Genomic DNA, 14,051 nt, shown 5'->3' with positions numbered 1-14,051 from the left:
GCTTGATGAAGGCAAGAAATGATGAGCGCCTGGATTAGGAGCTGGGTGGCTTTATCCATCAGAAGATGACGGATACGGTGTATATTGTAGAGGAAGAACCTGCAGGTTCTGGCAGTGGAGGATACTTGTGGAGCCAGGGTGAGGCAGTTATCAAGAGTCACCCCAAGATTCATGGCCGTACGGGAGGAGGAAACTACAAAGTCCTCAACAGTCAGTGAGAGGTCGATTGTCGGAGAGGACTTAGCAGGAATGTAGAGAAGCTCAGTCTTGGCAAGGTTAAGCTTCAGGTGGTGGGAAGTAATCCACGCAGAGATATCAGCCAAGCAGGCAGAGATCTGTGTGGTGACCTAGGTACTGGGGGGGGGAGGAAACACACACACACACACACACACACACACACACACATACACCTTACTGTGTAATGACTGCAGCATAGTTTAATGTGAGCTAATGTCCTGATGTGTCTACCTGTCTGTCAGGGCCTGATGAGAGCAGGCAGAAGGGTCCTCGCAAGCTGACGGCCAGTAATGTGACCCCGCGTTCGGCTGTGTTGTCTTGGAAACCACCCCCTGTTGCAGTGGCAGGCTACAAACTGACCTATCAGACCGCAGGAAGGGAGGCGAAGGTGAGGCGTGAGAGAGATAAGTAACTAGCAATTATGTTCAGTAGTTATCACCTGGCCAAACAGAATAAAGGTGGAGGCCTCTGCAACTTTGAGACGCTTTTCATGAGACAAAGCCCTTTGTTTCAGTGACTCCTTTTTATAGCGCTGTGTTTTATACTTTTTAGCTAAGAGTTTTGAGGCATATTTTCGGTTTAAGTTTTTTTGATTAGCGTGTTTCTTTTGATAGATTCCAGTTGGTCTTGGTTGAGCACCTTTTTAGAGAGTTTAGGTCACAATAGGGTAGTGTAGTAACGGAAGACTCACACCATTTTGTTTTCTCGGGAAGTTAGGGATAGATCTTGTAACGTGTCTTAGGTTAAGAGTAGAATTAAGCTGCCCCTTGTTTTGGACCATCCTGCCAACTTAATCACGGTAATTTCGTTTTTCCTTCCGATTCTTTTGTACTGTGATTTGTGTATCTTCGATTTGAGATGCTGGCTTGGGGGCATTTTGTTTGGGTTACGGTCCATTGCGTTTCCCCTACGGCACGTGGGTAGGAGTTAGGCTGTAACAACTTGGATTTGAAAATGAGGGGCAGCAGATGACTGGATGGCCTGAAGCATAATCCTTTTCCCTACGCCTGTACACCGAAAAAACAGGAAGTGACCCTTGACCCCAGCACGACCCAGTACAAGCTGAGCAGACTGCACCCGAGGTCAAAGTACACAGTTCATCTGCAGGGAGAGCGACAGGGCGAATACACTTCTGCCACCTCCACAAAGTTCACCACGGGTAAGAGTTCCCTGGGCCACCTGCAATGGATTAAAGAAGATTCTCCCCTTTCCCCCTTTTTCTTAAAATTCCTCCCTCTTTTCCTTTCCCTCTTTCTCTCTCTCTCATAATTCATAATTCACTTCATATGCATGACTGGACAACTTTGTTGTGTTGCTAAGGTATGACATTAACAGCCAAGCAGCCCAGCATCTGTTTGAAGTGACGTAACTGACCTATGTGGAGAGGTGAATCCACACGTGGATCATTTTACATTACATTATTGGCATTTGGCAGACGCTCTTATCCAGAGCGACGTACAGTTGATTAGACTTAAGCAGGAGACAATCCTCCCCCGGAGCAATGCAGGGATAAGGGCCTTGCTCAAGGGCCCAACGGCTGTGCGGATCTTATTGTGGCTACACCGGGATTAGCACCACCGACCTTGGGTGTCCCAGTCATGCACCTTAACCACCATGCTACGGGCCGCCCCCTGATCATTTATATGTCAAGCGGTCTGTAAAGAAAATATCTGCAAAGGCTGTACTCGTGAATCCTCACTCCTCAGGGAGCTTGTCCTAGCCCCTCCAATCAGTGTCCTTAAAAATGGCGGACCTCAATGGATTTCTAGGTCACGTGAGCACAGAGGAGACCAGGACTGATTAATAAGAATAAGTGATTGTAATGAATAACTCAACCGCACCTAAAAGGACAATATTTCAACGTAAAAGCTTGCATGGGAATTGAATGGGGAGCACAGATGGGAATGCAGATGGGGATGTGCATGGGAATGCGGATGGTAAATGGTGATTTTCTCTCTCTCTCTCTCTCTCTCTCTCTCTCTCTCTCTCTCAGGGGTGCTACGGTACCCCTTCCCCTCAGACTGTTCCCAGGAGCTGCTGAATGGGATGCAGGATTCGGGAGAGGCAGAGATTTTCCCCGGAGGGCAGAGGGGCAGGGCTGTGCCCATCTTCTGCGACATGGAGACGGACGGGGGGGGCTGGACCGTAAGACCCCGCCCCTTACCCACACACACACACACACACACACACCCACACAGACACACACACACACATACACATACACACACACAGACATACTCACACAGACACACACACACTCACACTCATGCACACGCGCACACACACACCCACGCACGCACACGCACTCACACTCACGCACACGCACACATATATACACATGGATGATGTGTGTGTTTCAGGTCTTTCAGAGGCGAGTGGATGGACACACTAACTTCTTCAGGACCTGGAGCGAGTACAGCAGGGGGTTTGGAAACGTGTCCAGAGACTTCTGGCTCGGTGAGACTGGCATTAGATTTCTGGTGATGTCACTCGTTTTTCTTCCCAGAATCTGTACTTTTACGGTCTTCTTGGCTCTTATCTAATACAGCCTTCCATACGCGCCTTCCAATACGCATCTATTGTATATAAAAAACAATATTATATTAAACTATTTCTGAACTGTTAGTCGGTATATAAACTCGACCAGTTGGCACCAACTGTTTGGTTGGCCCTCAGGTTTGGTTCACCACACCTGTTGCAGTTTCCCAGTCAGGATTCTTCCACCTCTGGCAGGCAGCACCTCCAGGCTACTTCCACTGCCCTTCCAGCTCAGCAACCCTGGATCAGCATCCATCTCCTAACTCTACTGGCCTTGTCACAACAAATTCTATCCCCCTTACAAAACTTATCCCCTCCGGGGTCACGTTTCCGGTTTCCGGTTACGTTCCCCTCATGCGTAAGTTAACGTCATGAGTTAGCGTCAAGTCGACAGCGTGGTTGCCAAGCTTTATCTGTTGGTTGCTATGATGCGATCTATAAGATACATTCCCCTGATGCGTACGGTAGCGTCAACTGGCTAGCGTGTCTTTTTATGAACGGCATACGCTTAGTCATTACTCTGTCAATAAGCATTTATTTAGTCCGGTGTATGTAAGTTAGCGAAACATATACATTGACAATTTCCCTACAGTTTAAGATAGCGATAGAGATAATTAGTGCTCATGTCTCGGTGGACTAATATCAGTACCGCTAACTTGTTAATGAAACGGACAGCAAACCCCGGAGGGGATACGTTTTGTAAAGGGGATAGAATTTGTTGTGACAGCCTGTTGCAGTTTAGACATTGTCATGCTGTGGATTTTCATGTGGATTCCGCTGTGGCACACGCTGCTGTGCCACTGCCCATCCTGCTTCTGTTCGCGAGCTAACGCTAGCCTCAAACTGCGTTAGCGTCGGGCTAACGTTTTCCTCTCCAGCCAGGCAACCGCTTTATTCCACCGTGGATCTCAATAGCCACTCCATTCCTGATTGTATGGACACAGTCAAAGAATTCGGAACACTTCGCAAACCCCGTTCAGTCCACAGACGCTCTGGTCGCAATTTTGTTTGTAAAAATCAACGTTTGAAGCGGGCCTTGTTCAACACTCGCCCCCTCAATAAACAATAAAAGCCTCATTCTAAATTAATTTATAACGGGCAATAACCTAGATTTCCTCTGTCTCACTGAAACCTGGCATAAACCTACGGACTATTTCACACTCAACCAGACTACACCCAATGTATGCAGCTACCTGGAAAAACCAGGTGATATTGCTGGTTTTCACCGGAAATATACTAAAACGTCTCCTATTTCCATTCCACCTCCACAGTCATTTGAACTGCAGTGATAATCTTTATTACACCCACTTATTCATGCGATTATCTAATCAGACAATTGTGTGGCAGCAGTGCAATGCAACGCAAACAGTCATGTAGATACGGGTCAGGGGCTTCAGTTAATGTTCATATCAACCATCAGAATGGGGGGAAAATGTGATCTAAGTGACTTTGACTGTAGAATGATTGTTGGTGGCAGACAGGGTGGTTTGAGTATCTCAGAATCTACTGATCTCCTGGGATTTTCACGCACACTAGTCTCTAGAGTTTAAAAAGAATGGTGCAAAAAATAATAATAATCCAGTGGCCAGACTGGTCAAAGATGGGGAAGGTGACAGTAACGCAAATAGCCACACATTATGGTATGCAGAAGAGCATCTCTGAACACACAATGCATCATAAATCGTAGTGGATATGCAGTAGATGTCTAAAAAATAAGTCTAATAAATACCTAATAAAGTGCTCGGTGAGTGTATGTTTTAGGATGGTTAACATATGAGGCAGCCTATAAATACACTGAATCCTAAATTATGACAGATTACATTGACAATGGATACCATCACAAATTAATTTAAAGTTTAGGTAACATTTGATCAACATCCTGCACCATTACATGTGTACTGACAATCCCAATTTTGCACAAGGCACTGCAGGGATTTGAGCTGAGGAATACAGAACAAGAACTGTTTCCACAAGAAGCAGAACACTCTATCGTATCAAGGCTTCCTTCCAGAACCTTCCCAAAAATGTATCTCTGTCCCCCAGGCAACGACCTGCTTCACAGCCTGACCAGTGTGCTTCCCATGGCGATGAGGGTGGACCTGCGGGTGGGGGCGGAGTCAACTTACGCACATTACGCCTCCTTCGCTGTCGACACGGAGAAGCGCTACTATGCGCTTGCACTGTCCGGGTACAGCGGCACTGCTGGTGAGGGGGCGGGGCAGGGGGCGGGGTCTGGGGTGAGGGGGCGGGGTCTGGTGTCCGGGTGAGGGGGCGGGGCAGAGAGTGGGGTCTGGTGTCTGGGTGAGGGGGCAGGGCAGGGGGCGGGGTCTGGGGTGAGGGGGCGGGGTCTGGGGTCCGGGTGAGGGGGCGGGGCAGAGGGTGGGGTCTGGGGTCCTGATACAGCAGCACTGCTGGTGAGGGGGCAGGGCAGGGGTCTGGGGTCCGGGTGAGGGGTCCGAGCAGGGGGCGGGGCAGGGGGTGGAGTCTGGGGTCCGGGTGAGGGGGCGGGGCAGAGGGTGGGGTCTGGTGTCCGGGTGAGGGGGGGGGGGCAGAGGGCGGGGTCTGGGGTCCGATAACTGAAAGCACCATGTGGCAGGGTTGTAGTGGTGTTTTCTCAATATACATGGCTGACAATTGGCCACCAAAATTGGGAGAAGATGGGGAAAAAAAAGAGAATAACTGGAATAAGTAATAATCTGTAATAATCTGTGAAAACTGACCTTGCTCATGCTACATAGGAGAGAGTATTCTACACACATCTACCTCTCTGCTGCCCCCTGTAGGAGACTCCATGGCGTATCACAACCTGAGCCGGTTCTCCACGTGGGACCGGGACTCCAACCCCTATGTTACCCGCTGTGCTATGTCCTATAGGGGTGGCTGGTGGTACCGGAACTGCCACGAAGCCAACCTCAACGGCCTGTACAACACACACACCAACCACCAGGTGAGATACGACACACACACCAAGCACCAGGTCAGATACGACACACACACCAAGCACCAGGTCAGATACGACACACACACCAAGCACCAGGTCAGATACTACACACACACCAAGCACCAGGTCAGATACGACACACACACCAAGCACCAGGTCAGATACGACACACACACCAAGCACCAGGTCAGATACTATACACACACCTCAAAAACAAAAGCTGTATAAAATGGTGAAATTCCCGGTAAGATGGATCTTTTTATTGTCTGATTGATCAATTGATTGATTGATTGACTAATTGATTCGTTGATCTGTTGATTGACCGACTGCAGTGGTTACTGAGCTCTACACATCATGTGACTGATAGATGTGTATAAATTAGATCGGTATGGATGACACAACAAAGACCAGTTAAGTTTGTGATGTTATCTAGGGCACTGGCTGTCTGACAGACCCTCTCTCCTGGCCTGTTTACAGGGGGTGATCTGGACCAGCTGGAAGGGAACAGACTTCTCCATCCCTTTCTCCGAAATGAAGATCCGCCCGGCCTCCTTCACACCTCCGTCTCAGGGCTAGGAGGGAGGGAGGGAGAGGGAGAGAGAGAGAGAGAGTACATGCGCATAGACACAATAAGATGAAAAGAGAGTGATTAAGTGTGAGAATGAGTACAGAATTTCCCTACTGAGGGATATTGAATATCATTTCACCCTCCCTAGGGAACAGTAAAACTCCTGTACATTGGTTTTACGATTAAAATAAACAATCATCCATCTTTACCCTTAACATTCAAAAGTAATTGCTTCGTTTTATGTGTACATTTTGGTTAGTGACTCTAGTGAAAATTCTCAGGAATATGCAGGAGTGTATTTAAAGGTTTAGCCATCCCCGGGGGATTAACCCATTTCAAACACATACTTGACCCAAGGCTGCGCTTGTCTCTACTTTAGTGGCCTGCGCAGATTTTAGGAAGGTATATCCAGACACAAAGACGTGCTTTTATACTTTTAAATGACTATACCAGAGTTTGCTGGACTGCACACAGCCATATTGAATTATACTGGACCGAGTTTTTGTTGGAAAGGGGCTGAGGTTTGAGGGAACAGTAAAATGAGTCAGAAGCGATTGTGGGGGACATTGGGGGAGGGGCTTGTATTTCAAAATTCTCCCACTGGTCAACTGTGCAATACTGGAATATCAATATAGGGGCCTGAATATATAAATTAATGGATGGATTTGTATTTTTTGTATTAGTCATGTATGGGAGCTGTAGGTTGGAATTGTAACAATACAAATGTAATACATCACCACATAGGTACAAAATTATATAATTAAATGTAGATATATTAAATGTTTTATAACACTTTGATATATGCATATATATTATATTTAAATTTTCTAAAAGACGTATTAATGTGACTATCATTTGAAATGGAATTTAATTATTTTTTTATACGTAAATGTTTTGCTATGTGATACTGGAAAGAACTGGTGGCTATGCTGTGTCTCCCGTTACTAAACCGTAACATTTTTTGCTCAAATATTCATCTCAATCACACGAAAATATTAATTATTACTTACGAGTATATCTATCTTACCAATCGTACAGTCACAGCAGTTATCGTCTGTCTTCATCATTTAGTAAGAAACCTGTCATTCACATCCAGCTTCATTGCTGTTATAACAACATCGATTCACTGTGTCAATAAAATAGATATTTCTGCCACTGTTTTAGTGTGAATTATTGTGTGTGTGTGTGTGTGTGTGTGTGTGTGTGTGTGTGTGTGTGTGTAATACCGTTGTGTATCAATGAGTTGGTCCATGTGGGAAGATACACACATTAGCTCAGTGAGACGTGGACGGAGCGCTTTACGTCGATTGTTTAATCTTGGATCAATTAGCGCACACTGTGTTCGGTTTAATGTAGTTGATGCTAGATCTTTGCTTGTAAGCCTTATCCATTTATAATTTACGCCTTTAAAGTTTCTTCCTTGGATGATTGTGATTCGTTTAATGAATCATGTGCCAAAACTGAAAGTGAAAGACTGAAATGTGAAAACGCGTCCGTATAAAGCCTAAACGCTGACACATCCAGTCGACCGAGTCATACTGCGCTACGACATACTCGCTCTGTATCGCTTAATTATCTTAAGTTTATAAAGCATACGACTGCTTTTCACAATGATACATACGGGAAGGCCAAACCGCCCCCCAGCGGGCGGTTTTTCGTTTGAGAACACGCGGAGGTGAGAAACATTTCGTCTGTTGGACAATTCTGGAACAACTCGACAGAGCATTAATTGTACCTGCACAGAATATTTCTGGCTATTCGCAGCCCCCAGAGAGACGTGTGATGTGCATTCAGTGGTATTGGGTAAAATAAGTACTGGTAGCCTATTTCAAGTCAATAGACCTTATGACAAAAGTAGATAATGTATTGTATAGCCTACTATTTGGGTATGGATGGTAGTTTGAAATGCAAAGGTATAGGCCTTTCGATGCACAGTAAAATGCTCAGTGTTCATTTAACCAATGGGGATCACGTGTAGCCTCCTATGTACCACTACAATTTGAAGTTTAGTTTTCTTTTCCGTTAACTGAGTTAATGTGACACACTGAAACGTTTTAAAGATGAAGGAGGCACGCATTTAAAATTCTGGGACGGATATCAGTCATCAAAATGGCTGCCCATTGGCCGGTTTTACGTTATGATATTGCGAAAATTACGTATTCGTCCACCTGTATCCGCATCCATGCGGATGAGCACGAACCTAAATGTGTGGGAGAAAAACATTACAAATTAGATTTGTAGACTGTAACTAAATATTTCAAGTTGCTTATTTTATTATTAAACAGGCAGTGTGCGTCTATAGAGCTAACGATGTGCATATTTTCTTTTCAGTTTATAGCTAAATAAAAATATTTAATTGAAGTAAAGCCGTTCAGATAACAATGACTCGTTTACTTTCTGCGCAGGATATTTTCAGTTAATGCACAGCGCGCGCGTGTGTGTGTGTGAGAGAGAGAGAGAAAGAGCAGTGTAAATGTGTAGGATGTTTGATTTTCTGATTCTCACAGAAACGCTGTCCTGGAAAGCAACCTGTCGGAGGTGGGATACAGCGCTCCCAAAGCCAGGAAAACAGGCACCACTATCGCTGGAATAATTTTTAAGGCGAGTTGAAAGAATCAGTCACCTTTGCGTCCATGAATAGCTTCGGGCGCCCTTGTGTAGTCACCATAACACATGATTTATCCCCCCCCCCCCCCAGGATGGAGTAATACTGGGAGCAGACACAAGAGCCACAGATGACATGGTGGTGGCGGACAAAAACTGCATGAAGATCCACTACATCGCCCCCAACATATAGTGAGTGCTGCACTGACACAGACAGCCCCATTATGTCCCTCATCCCCGCCACCGTTCAGATCCCAGGCGGGGATGTTTTGGCACAGTGACTGGTCACGCTTTGGGGATGTTTTGGCACAGTAACGGGTCACACTTTGGGGATGTTTTGGCACAGTGACGGGTGGCACTTTGGGGATGTTTTGGGACACTGACGGGTCATGCTTTGGGGATGTTTTGGCGCACTGACGGGGTCACGCTTCAGGGATGTTTTGGGACACTGACGGGTCATGCTTTGGGGATGTTTTGGGACACTGACGGGTCACGCTTCAGGGATGTTTTGGGACACTAACGGGTCACGCTTCAGGGATGTTTTGGGACACTAACGGGTCACGCTTCAGGGATGTTTTGGGACACTAACGGGTCACGCTTCAGGGATGTTTTGGGACACTAACGGGTCACGCTTCAGGGATGTTTTGGGACACTAACGGGTCACGCTTCAGGGATGTTTTGGGATCCTCTGTTTGGTGTAGCTGCTGTGGAGCAGGCGTGGCCGCAGACGCTGAGGTCACCACTCAGATGATGTCATCCAACGTGGAGCTGCACGCGCTCAGTACGGGGCGTCCGCCACTGGTAGTCACGGTGACCCGGCAACTAAAGCAGATGCTGTTCAGGTGAGGGGGGGGGGGGTGGTCAGAGAGAGAGAGAGTGAGAGAGAGAGGGAAAAAAAGAGGGAGGGGAGTGACAGGGAGAGCGAGAGGGAGAGAGAGATTTAGAGAGGGATTTCGGATTTAAAGCCGCCTTTATTGACACAATTCACAATTCAGACCACAGAAACTGATAATCGCATCAAGTGACAAAATGATTCCTCACGTAAAGACAAAAACTATTTTTGGTACCTTTGGAAAGATATGAGCTATCCTAAGTCCTTTACTTGCTAAATCATCACATTTTAAAAGATTGAATCCTTGTTATTCACACTGATAATAATAATAATAATAATAATAATAATAATACTTGTGTTCCAGATATCAGGGCCAGATTGGCTGCTCTGTCATTGTGGGCGGTGTGGATGAAGCGGGTTTCCACCTCTACAGCGTCTACCCACACGGCTCCACCGACAAACTACCCTTCCTCACCATGGGTACGGCCCAGCTACTCTGCCTATCGCCCCGGCCCCTCCTTACGGGGGCGACAGGGCTCAGGTGGTAAGAGCAGTTGTCTGGCAGTCGGAGGGTTGCCGGTTCAATTCCCACCTTGGGCATGTCGAAGTGTCACTGAGCAAGACACCTAACCCCCAAATGCTCCTGACGAGCTGGTTGGTGCCTCGCATGGCAGCCAATTGCCGTCGGTGTGTGAGTGTGTGTATGAATGGGTGAATGAGAAGCTTCAATTGTACAGCGCTTTGAATAAAGGCGCTATATAAATGCCAACCATTTACCATTTATGACCCCGCCCCTCTCCCACCATCTTACTGTACCTAATGCCATACCTCGCTGTGTGTGTGTGTGTGTGTGGGGGGGGCAATGAATGTCCGTCTGTTTGTTTGTTGTTTTTGTTGAAATCCTTAGTATTTGTTGAATAAGTGTCCCAATACTTTAAACTTTCCATTTGTGTAAAGTTATGTCGGTTTGTATTAGTCTGTAAGTGTTGTGTGCATTATAATGTAATGTTTGTTATGGCGGCACTGATGGTGCAGTGGGTAGCACTGCCGCCTCACTCCAAGGAGGTCCTGGGTTCGAATCCCCGTCGGCCGGGGCCTCTCTGTTTGGAGTTTGCATGTTCTCCCCGTGTCTGCATGGGTTTCCTCCGGGTACTCCCACAGTGCAAAGACATGCAGGTTAGGCTGATTGGAGAGTCTAAATTGCCCGTAGGTATGAGTGTGTGAGTGAATGGTGTGTGTGCCCTGCGATGGACTGGCGACCTGTCCAGGGTGTATTCCTGCCTTTCGCCCAATGTATGCTGGGATAGGCTCCAGCCCCCCTGCGACCCTGTTCAGGATAAGCGGGTTCAGATAATGGATGGATGGATGGATGTTTGTTTGTTACTGTCTTTAGTTTCTGTTAGTGAGTAAGAGTGCTCTGTGCTTAACTGTCTGTGTTTGAAATGTATTGTTTGTTCGGTACACTATTTAAAAACATCGGCGTGTGTTTTTGTGCCGTTGCAGGTTCTGGAGCAGCCTCAGCCATCGCTGTGTTCGAGGATCGCTACAAACCGGACATGGAGGTAAGATGCATATATTATCATAAGATAGCATTGTTTCCTATGTTAGGGTTAGGGTTATTGTGTGTTATTTTTACTATCGTATTGTGTCCTGCGCTCCCCCCCCTGGCCCGGAGCTCCAGCCCAAGACCAGCCGTACAACTCCCTCCTGCCACTGCTGATTCAGCTGTAGCACCAAGCCTGTCCCCTTGCCTGACAGTGCCACCCATTGGTGTTCCTGCCATCCCTCAACCTCATCTCTGCTTCAACTTTATAATTGGACATTTATGTACTTTTATTCATTTGCTTTTCTGTTTAAAACCCATTGTTTCTACAAAGTCAACCAGCGGCGGATGGGTTCCCCTACTGAGTCAGGTTCTGCTCAAGGTTTCTGCCTGTCAGCCAGGGAGTTTTTCCTTGCCGCTGTTGCTCGAGGCGTACTCTTGGGGCCCGGTTTCTCTGTAAAGCTGCTTTGTGACAAAGGCCCTTTGTAAAAAGCACTACACAAATAACAGTTGATTGATTGATTGATGTTTGGGTTATTGTGTGTCATCGTTAATATTGTCCTAATAACCCTGTGGTGTTATTGTTAATATTGTGCTAATAACCCTGTGGTGTCATTGTTAATATTGTCCTAATAACCCTGTGGTGTTATTGTTAATATTGTGCTAATAACCCTGAGGTGTTATTGTTAATATTGTCCTAATAACCCTGTCGTGTCATCGTTAATATTGTCCTAATAACCCTGTGGTGTTATTGTTAATATTGTCCTAATAACCGTGTCGTGTCATCGTTAATATTGTCCTAATAACCCTGTCCTGTCATCGTTATTATTGTCATAATAACCCTGTCATGTCATCGTTAATATTGTCCTAATAACCCTGTCGTGTCATCGTTAATATTGTCCTAATAACCCTGTGGTGTTATTGTTACTATTGTCCTAATAACCCTGTGGTGTTATTGTTAATATTGTCCTAATAACCCTGTGGTGTTATTGTTACTATTGTCCTAATAACCCTGTGGTGTTATTGTTAATATTGTCCTAATAACCCTGTGGTGTCATCGTTAATATTGTCCTAATAACCCTGTGGTGTCATCGTTAATATTGTCCTAATAACCCTCTGGTGTTATTGTTAATATTGTCCTAATAACCCTGTGGTGTTATTGTTAATATTGTCCTAATAACCCTGTGGTGTTATTGTTAATATTGTCCTAATAACCCTGTGGTGTCATCGTTAATATTGTCCTAATAACCCTGTGGTGTTAATATTGTCCTCCTCTCAGCTGGAGGAGGGGAAGCTCCTGGTGCGGGACGCCATCGCTGCGGGGATCTTCTGTGACCTGGGCTCTGGCAGCAACGTGGACCTGTGTGTGATCACGCGCGGGGGGGCGCAGTACCTCAGGGCCTTTGACCAGCCCGTGCAGAAGGGGAGCAGGTGAGCACCGCGCCCACCGAGTCCAGCCTCGAAACAACGGGACACTTCGTCCCACGCACTTCACGCCAGAGTACTGGTGTGCTTCAGCGGAAACTTGTGTGTGCTTGTGCGGACAGTTAGATGCTCCTGTTGAGATTTTCTAATGTAGAAACTTGATTGTGCGTGAAAGATAAGACCTCTCTCTCCCTCCTTTTTTCTTTGGCTCCCCCAATCTCTTTCTCTTTCTCTCTGTATCCCTGCCTCTCTCCCTCTCCCTCCCCCCTCTCTCCCTCCCCTTCGCCTCTCTCTCTCTCTCTCTTTCTCCCTGCATCGCTCCCTCTCAGGCAGGGACAGTATAAGTACAAGCCAGGAACCACAGCTGTACTCTCAGAGAAGGTCACCCCTCTGTCCGTGGACGTTGTGGAGGAGTCTGTTCAGCTGATGGAAACTCTGTGATGGAGATGGAGAGCTGCACCGCCCCCTGCTGGCGAAACTACAGAACAGCAACTCGGGGAGAAGGCGGGCGAACAGCCACTCAAACACACACAAACAAGGCTGTGTCCAAAATCGCTCACTATTCACTCAATAGTAAACTAGATTCGTCGATGCATAACTTGTTCTAGTGTCCGAATTAAAGAATACAATTTTTATTACATTTTGAGGGCACTAGAAATATCCCACAATGCACCGTAAAATCTAGTGAACAACCGTGGTCACTAGAAAGGTGGATACGAACTCTTATGCTTTGCGACCAACATTGTCCCTAACTTAATTATACAATCACCTTTTTTCTATTTTCATTTTAAGCTGTGAGAGACGATGGCGCCGACCGGGAGCAATTCAAATTTAAGAACAGCTCTTCTGGGTTACCCTAATATAAACTAATATACTGTATTCGTTTTTCAATAATCCAAAACCCTGTTAGTGCAGTAAGTGTTATCTAGGTAAAACGCTATAACGGCTATTGGCCTGTGGTTTGTGCCTATATGCAGCAGCGCGTAGCAGTGATGGCGCTGATCCATTCTAAAATATTACACAGCTTATTTAGTAAACTATATAGCGCACTACATGGACATTCACTAGATAGGGATGAGGGAATAGTGAGCCATTTCAGACACATCCCGAGTAACAGAATCTGATGCAAACGGACACACGTTACAGACACACAAGCATAGGCAAGAATGACCATGCACGCACAAGTACACGTACCCGCAGCTAAGAGAAGCGCGCTTTGTTTTTGCTTTCTTTTCAGTTTGAATTAAATACATTGAATTAAATACGAATTATGATTGATGTTTTTGTTGTGAGAAAATCGGATATCCAAACATAGATTCCAGCGGTTAATCATACAGCACGCCTATTAAATGATTATCATTTA

The 14,051-nt window shown here is 46.2% G+C and overlaps 2 protein-coding genes across 2 annotated transcripts in view; both read left to right on the top strand.

Moving 5' to 3' along the window:
- Positions 1-7,436, top strand: part of LOC133137728 (tenascin-R-like) — a 38,782-nt gene extending 31,346 nt beyond the window's left edge. Inside the window, exons 14-20 of the mRNA XM_061256058.1 lie at positions 480-625; positions 1,264-1,396; positions 2,231-2,382; positions 2,598-2,694; positions 4,819-4,980; positions 5,559-5,722; positions 6,194-7,436. Coding sequence (XP_061112042.1) covers positions 480-625; positions 1,264-1,396; positions 2,231-2,382; positions 2,598-2,694; positions 4,819-4,980; positions 5,559-5,722; positions 6,194-6,292 — 953 coding nt within the window. The 3' untranslated portion in view covers positions 6,293-7,436. The remainder of the gene's footprint in view (positions 1-479; positions 626-1,263; positions 1,397-2,230; positions 2,383-2,597; positions 2,695-4,818; positions 4,981-5,558; positions 5,723-6,193) is intronic.
- A 310-nt stretch (positions 7,437-7,746) lies between these two features.
- Positions 7,747-13,956, top strand: psmb10 (proteasome 20S subunit beta 10). Its single transcript, XM_061255324.1, has 8 exons — positions 7,747-7,959; positions 8,792-8,885; positions 8,983-9,080; positions 9,590-9,730; positions 10,085-10,200; positions 11,224-11,282; positions 12,543-12,694; positions 13,018-13,956. The coding sequence occupies exons 1-8, from the start codon at positions 7,895-7,897 to the stop codon at positions 13,127-13,129; spliced, it is 837 nt and encodes a 278-aa protein (XP_061111308.1). The 5' UTR covers positions 7,747-7,894; the 3' UTR covers positions 13,130-13,956.
- The last annotated feature ends 95 nt before the right edge of the window (positions 13,957-14,051 follow it).

Source organism: Conger conger, chromosome 9 (genome assembly GCF_963514075.1).
Source record: "Conger conger chromosome 9, fConCon1.1, whole genome shotgun sequence".
Taxonomy (NCBI): Eukaryota; Metazoa; Chordata; class Actinopteri; order Anguilliformes; family Congridae; genus Conger; species Conger conger.
This window is presented reverse-complemented; position numbering and strand designations above follow the sequence as displayed.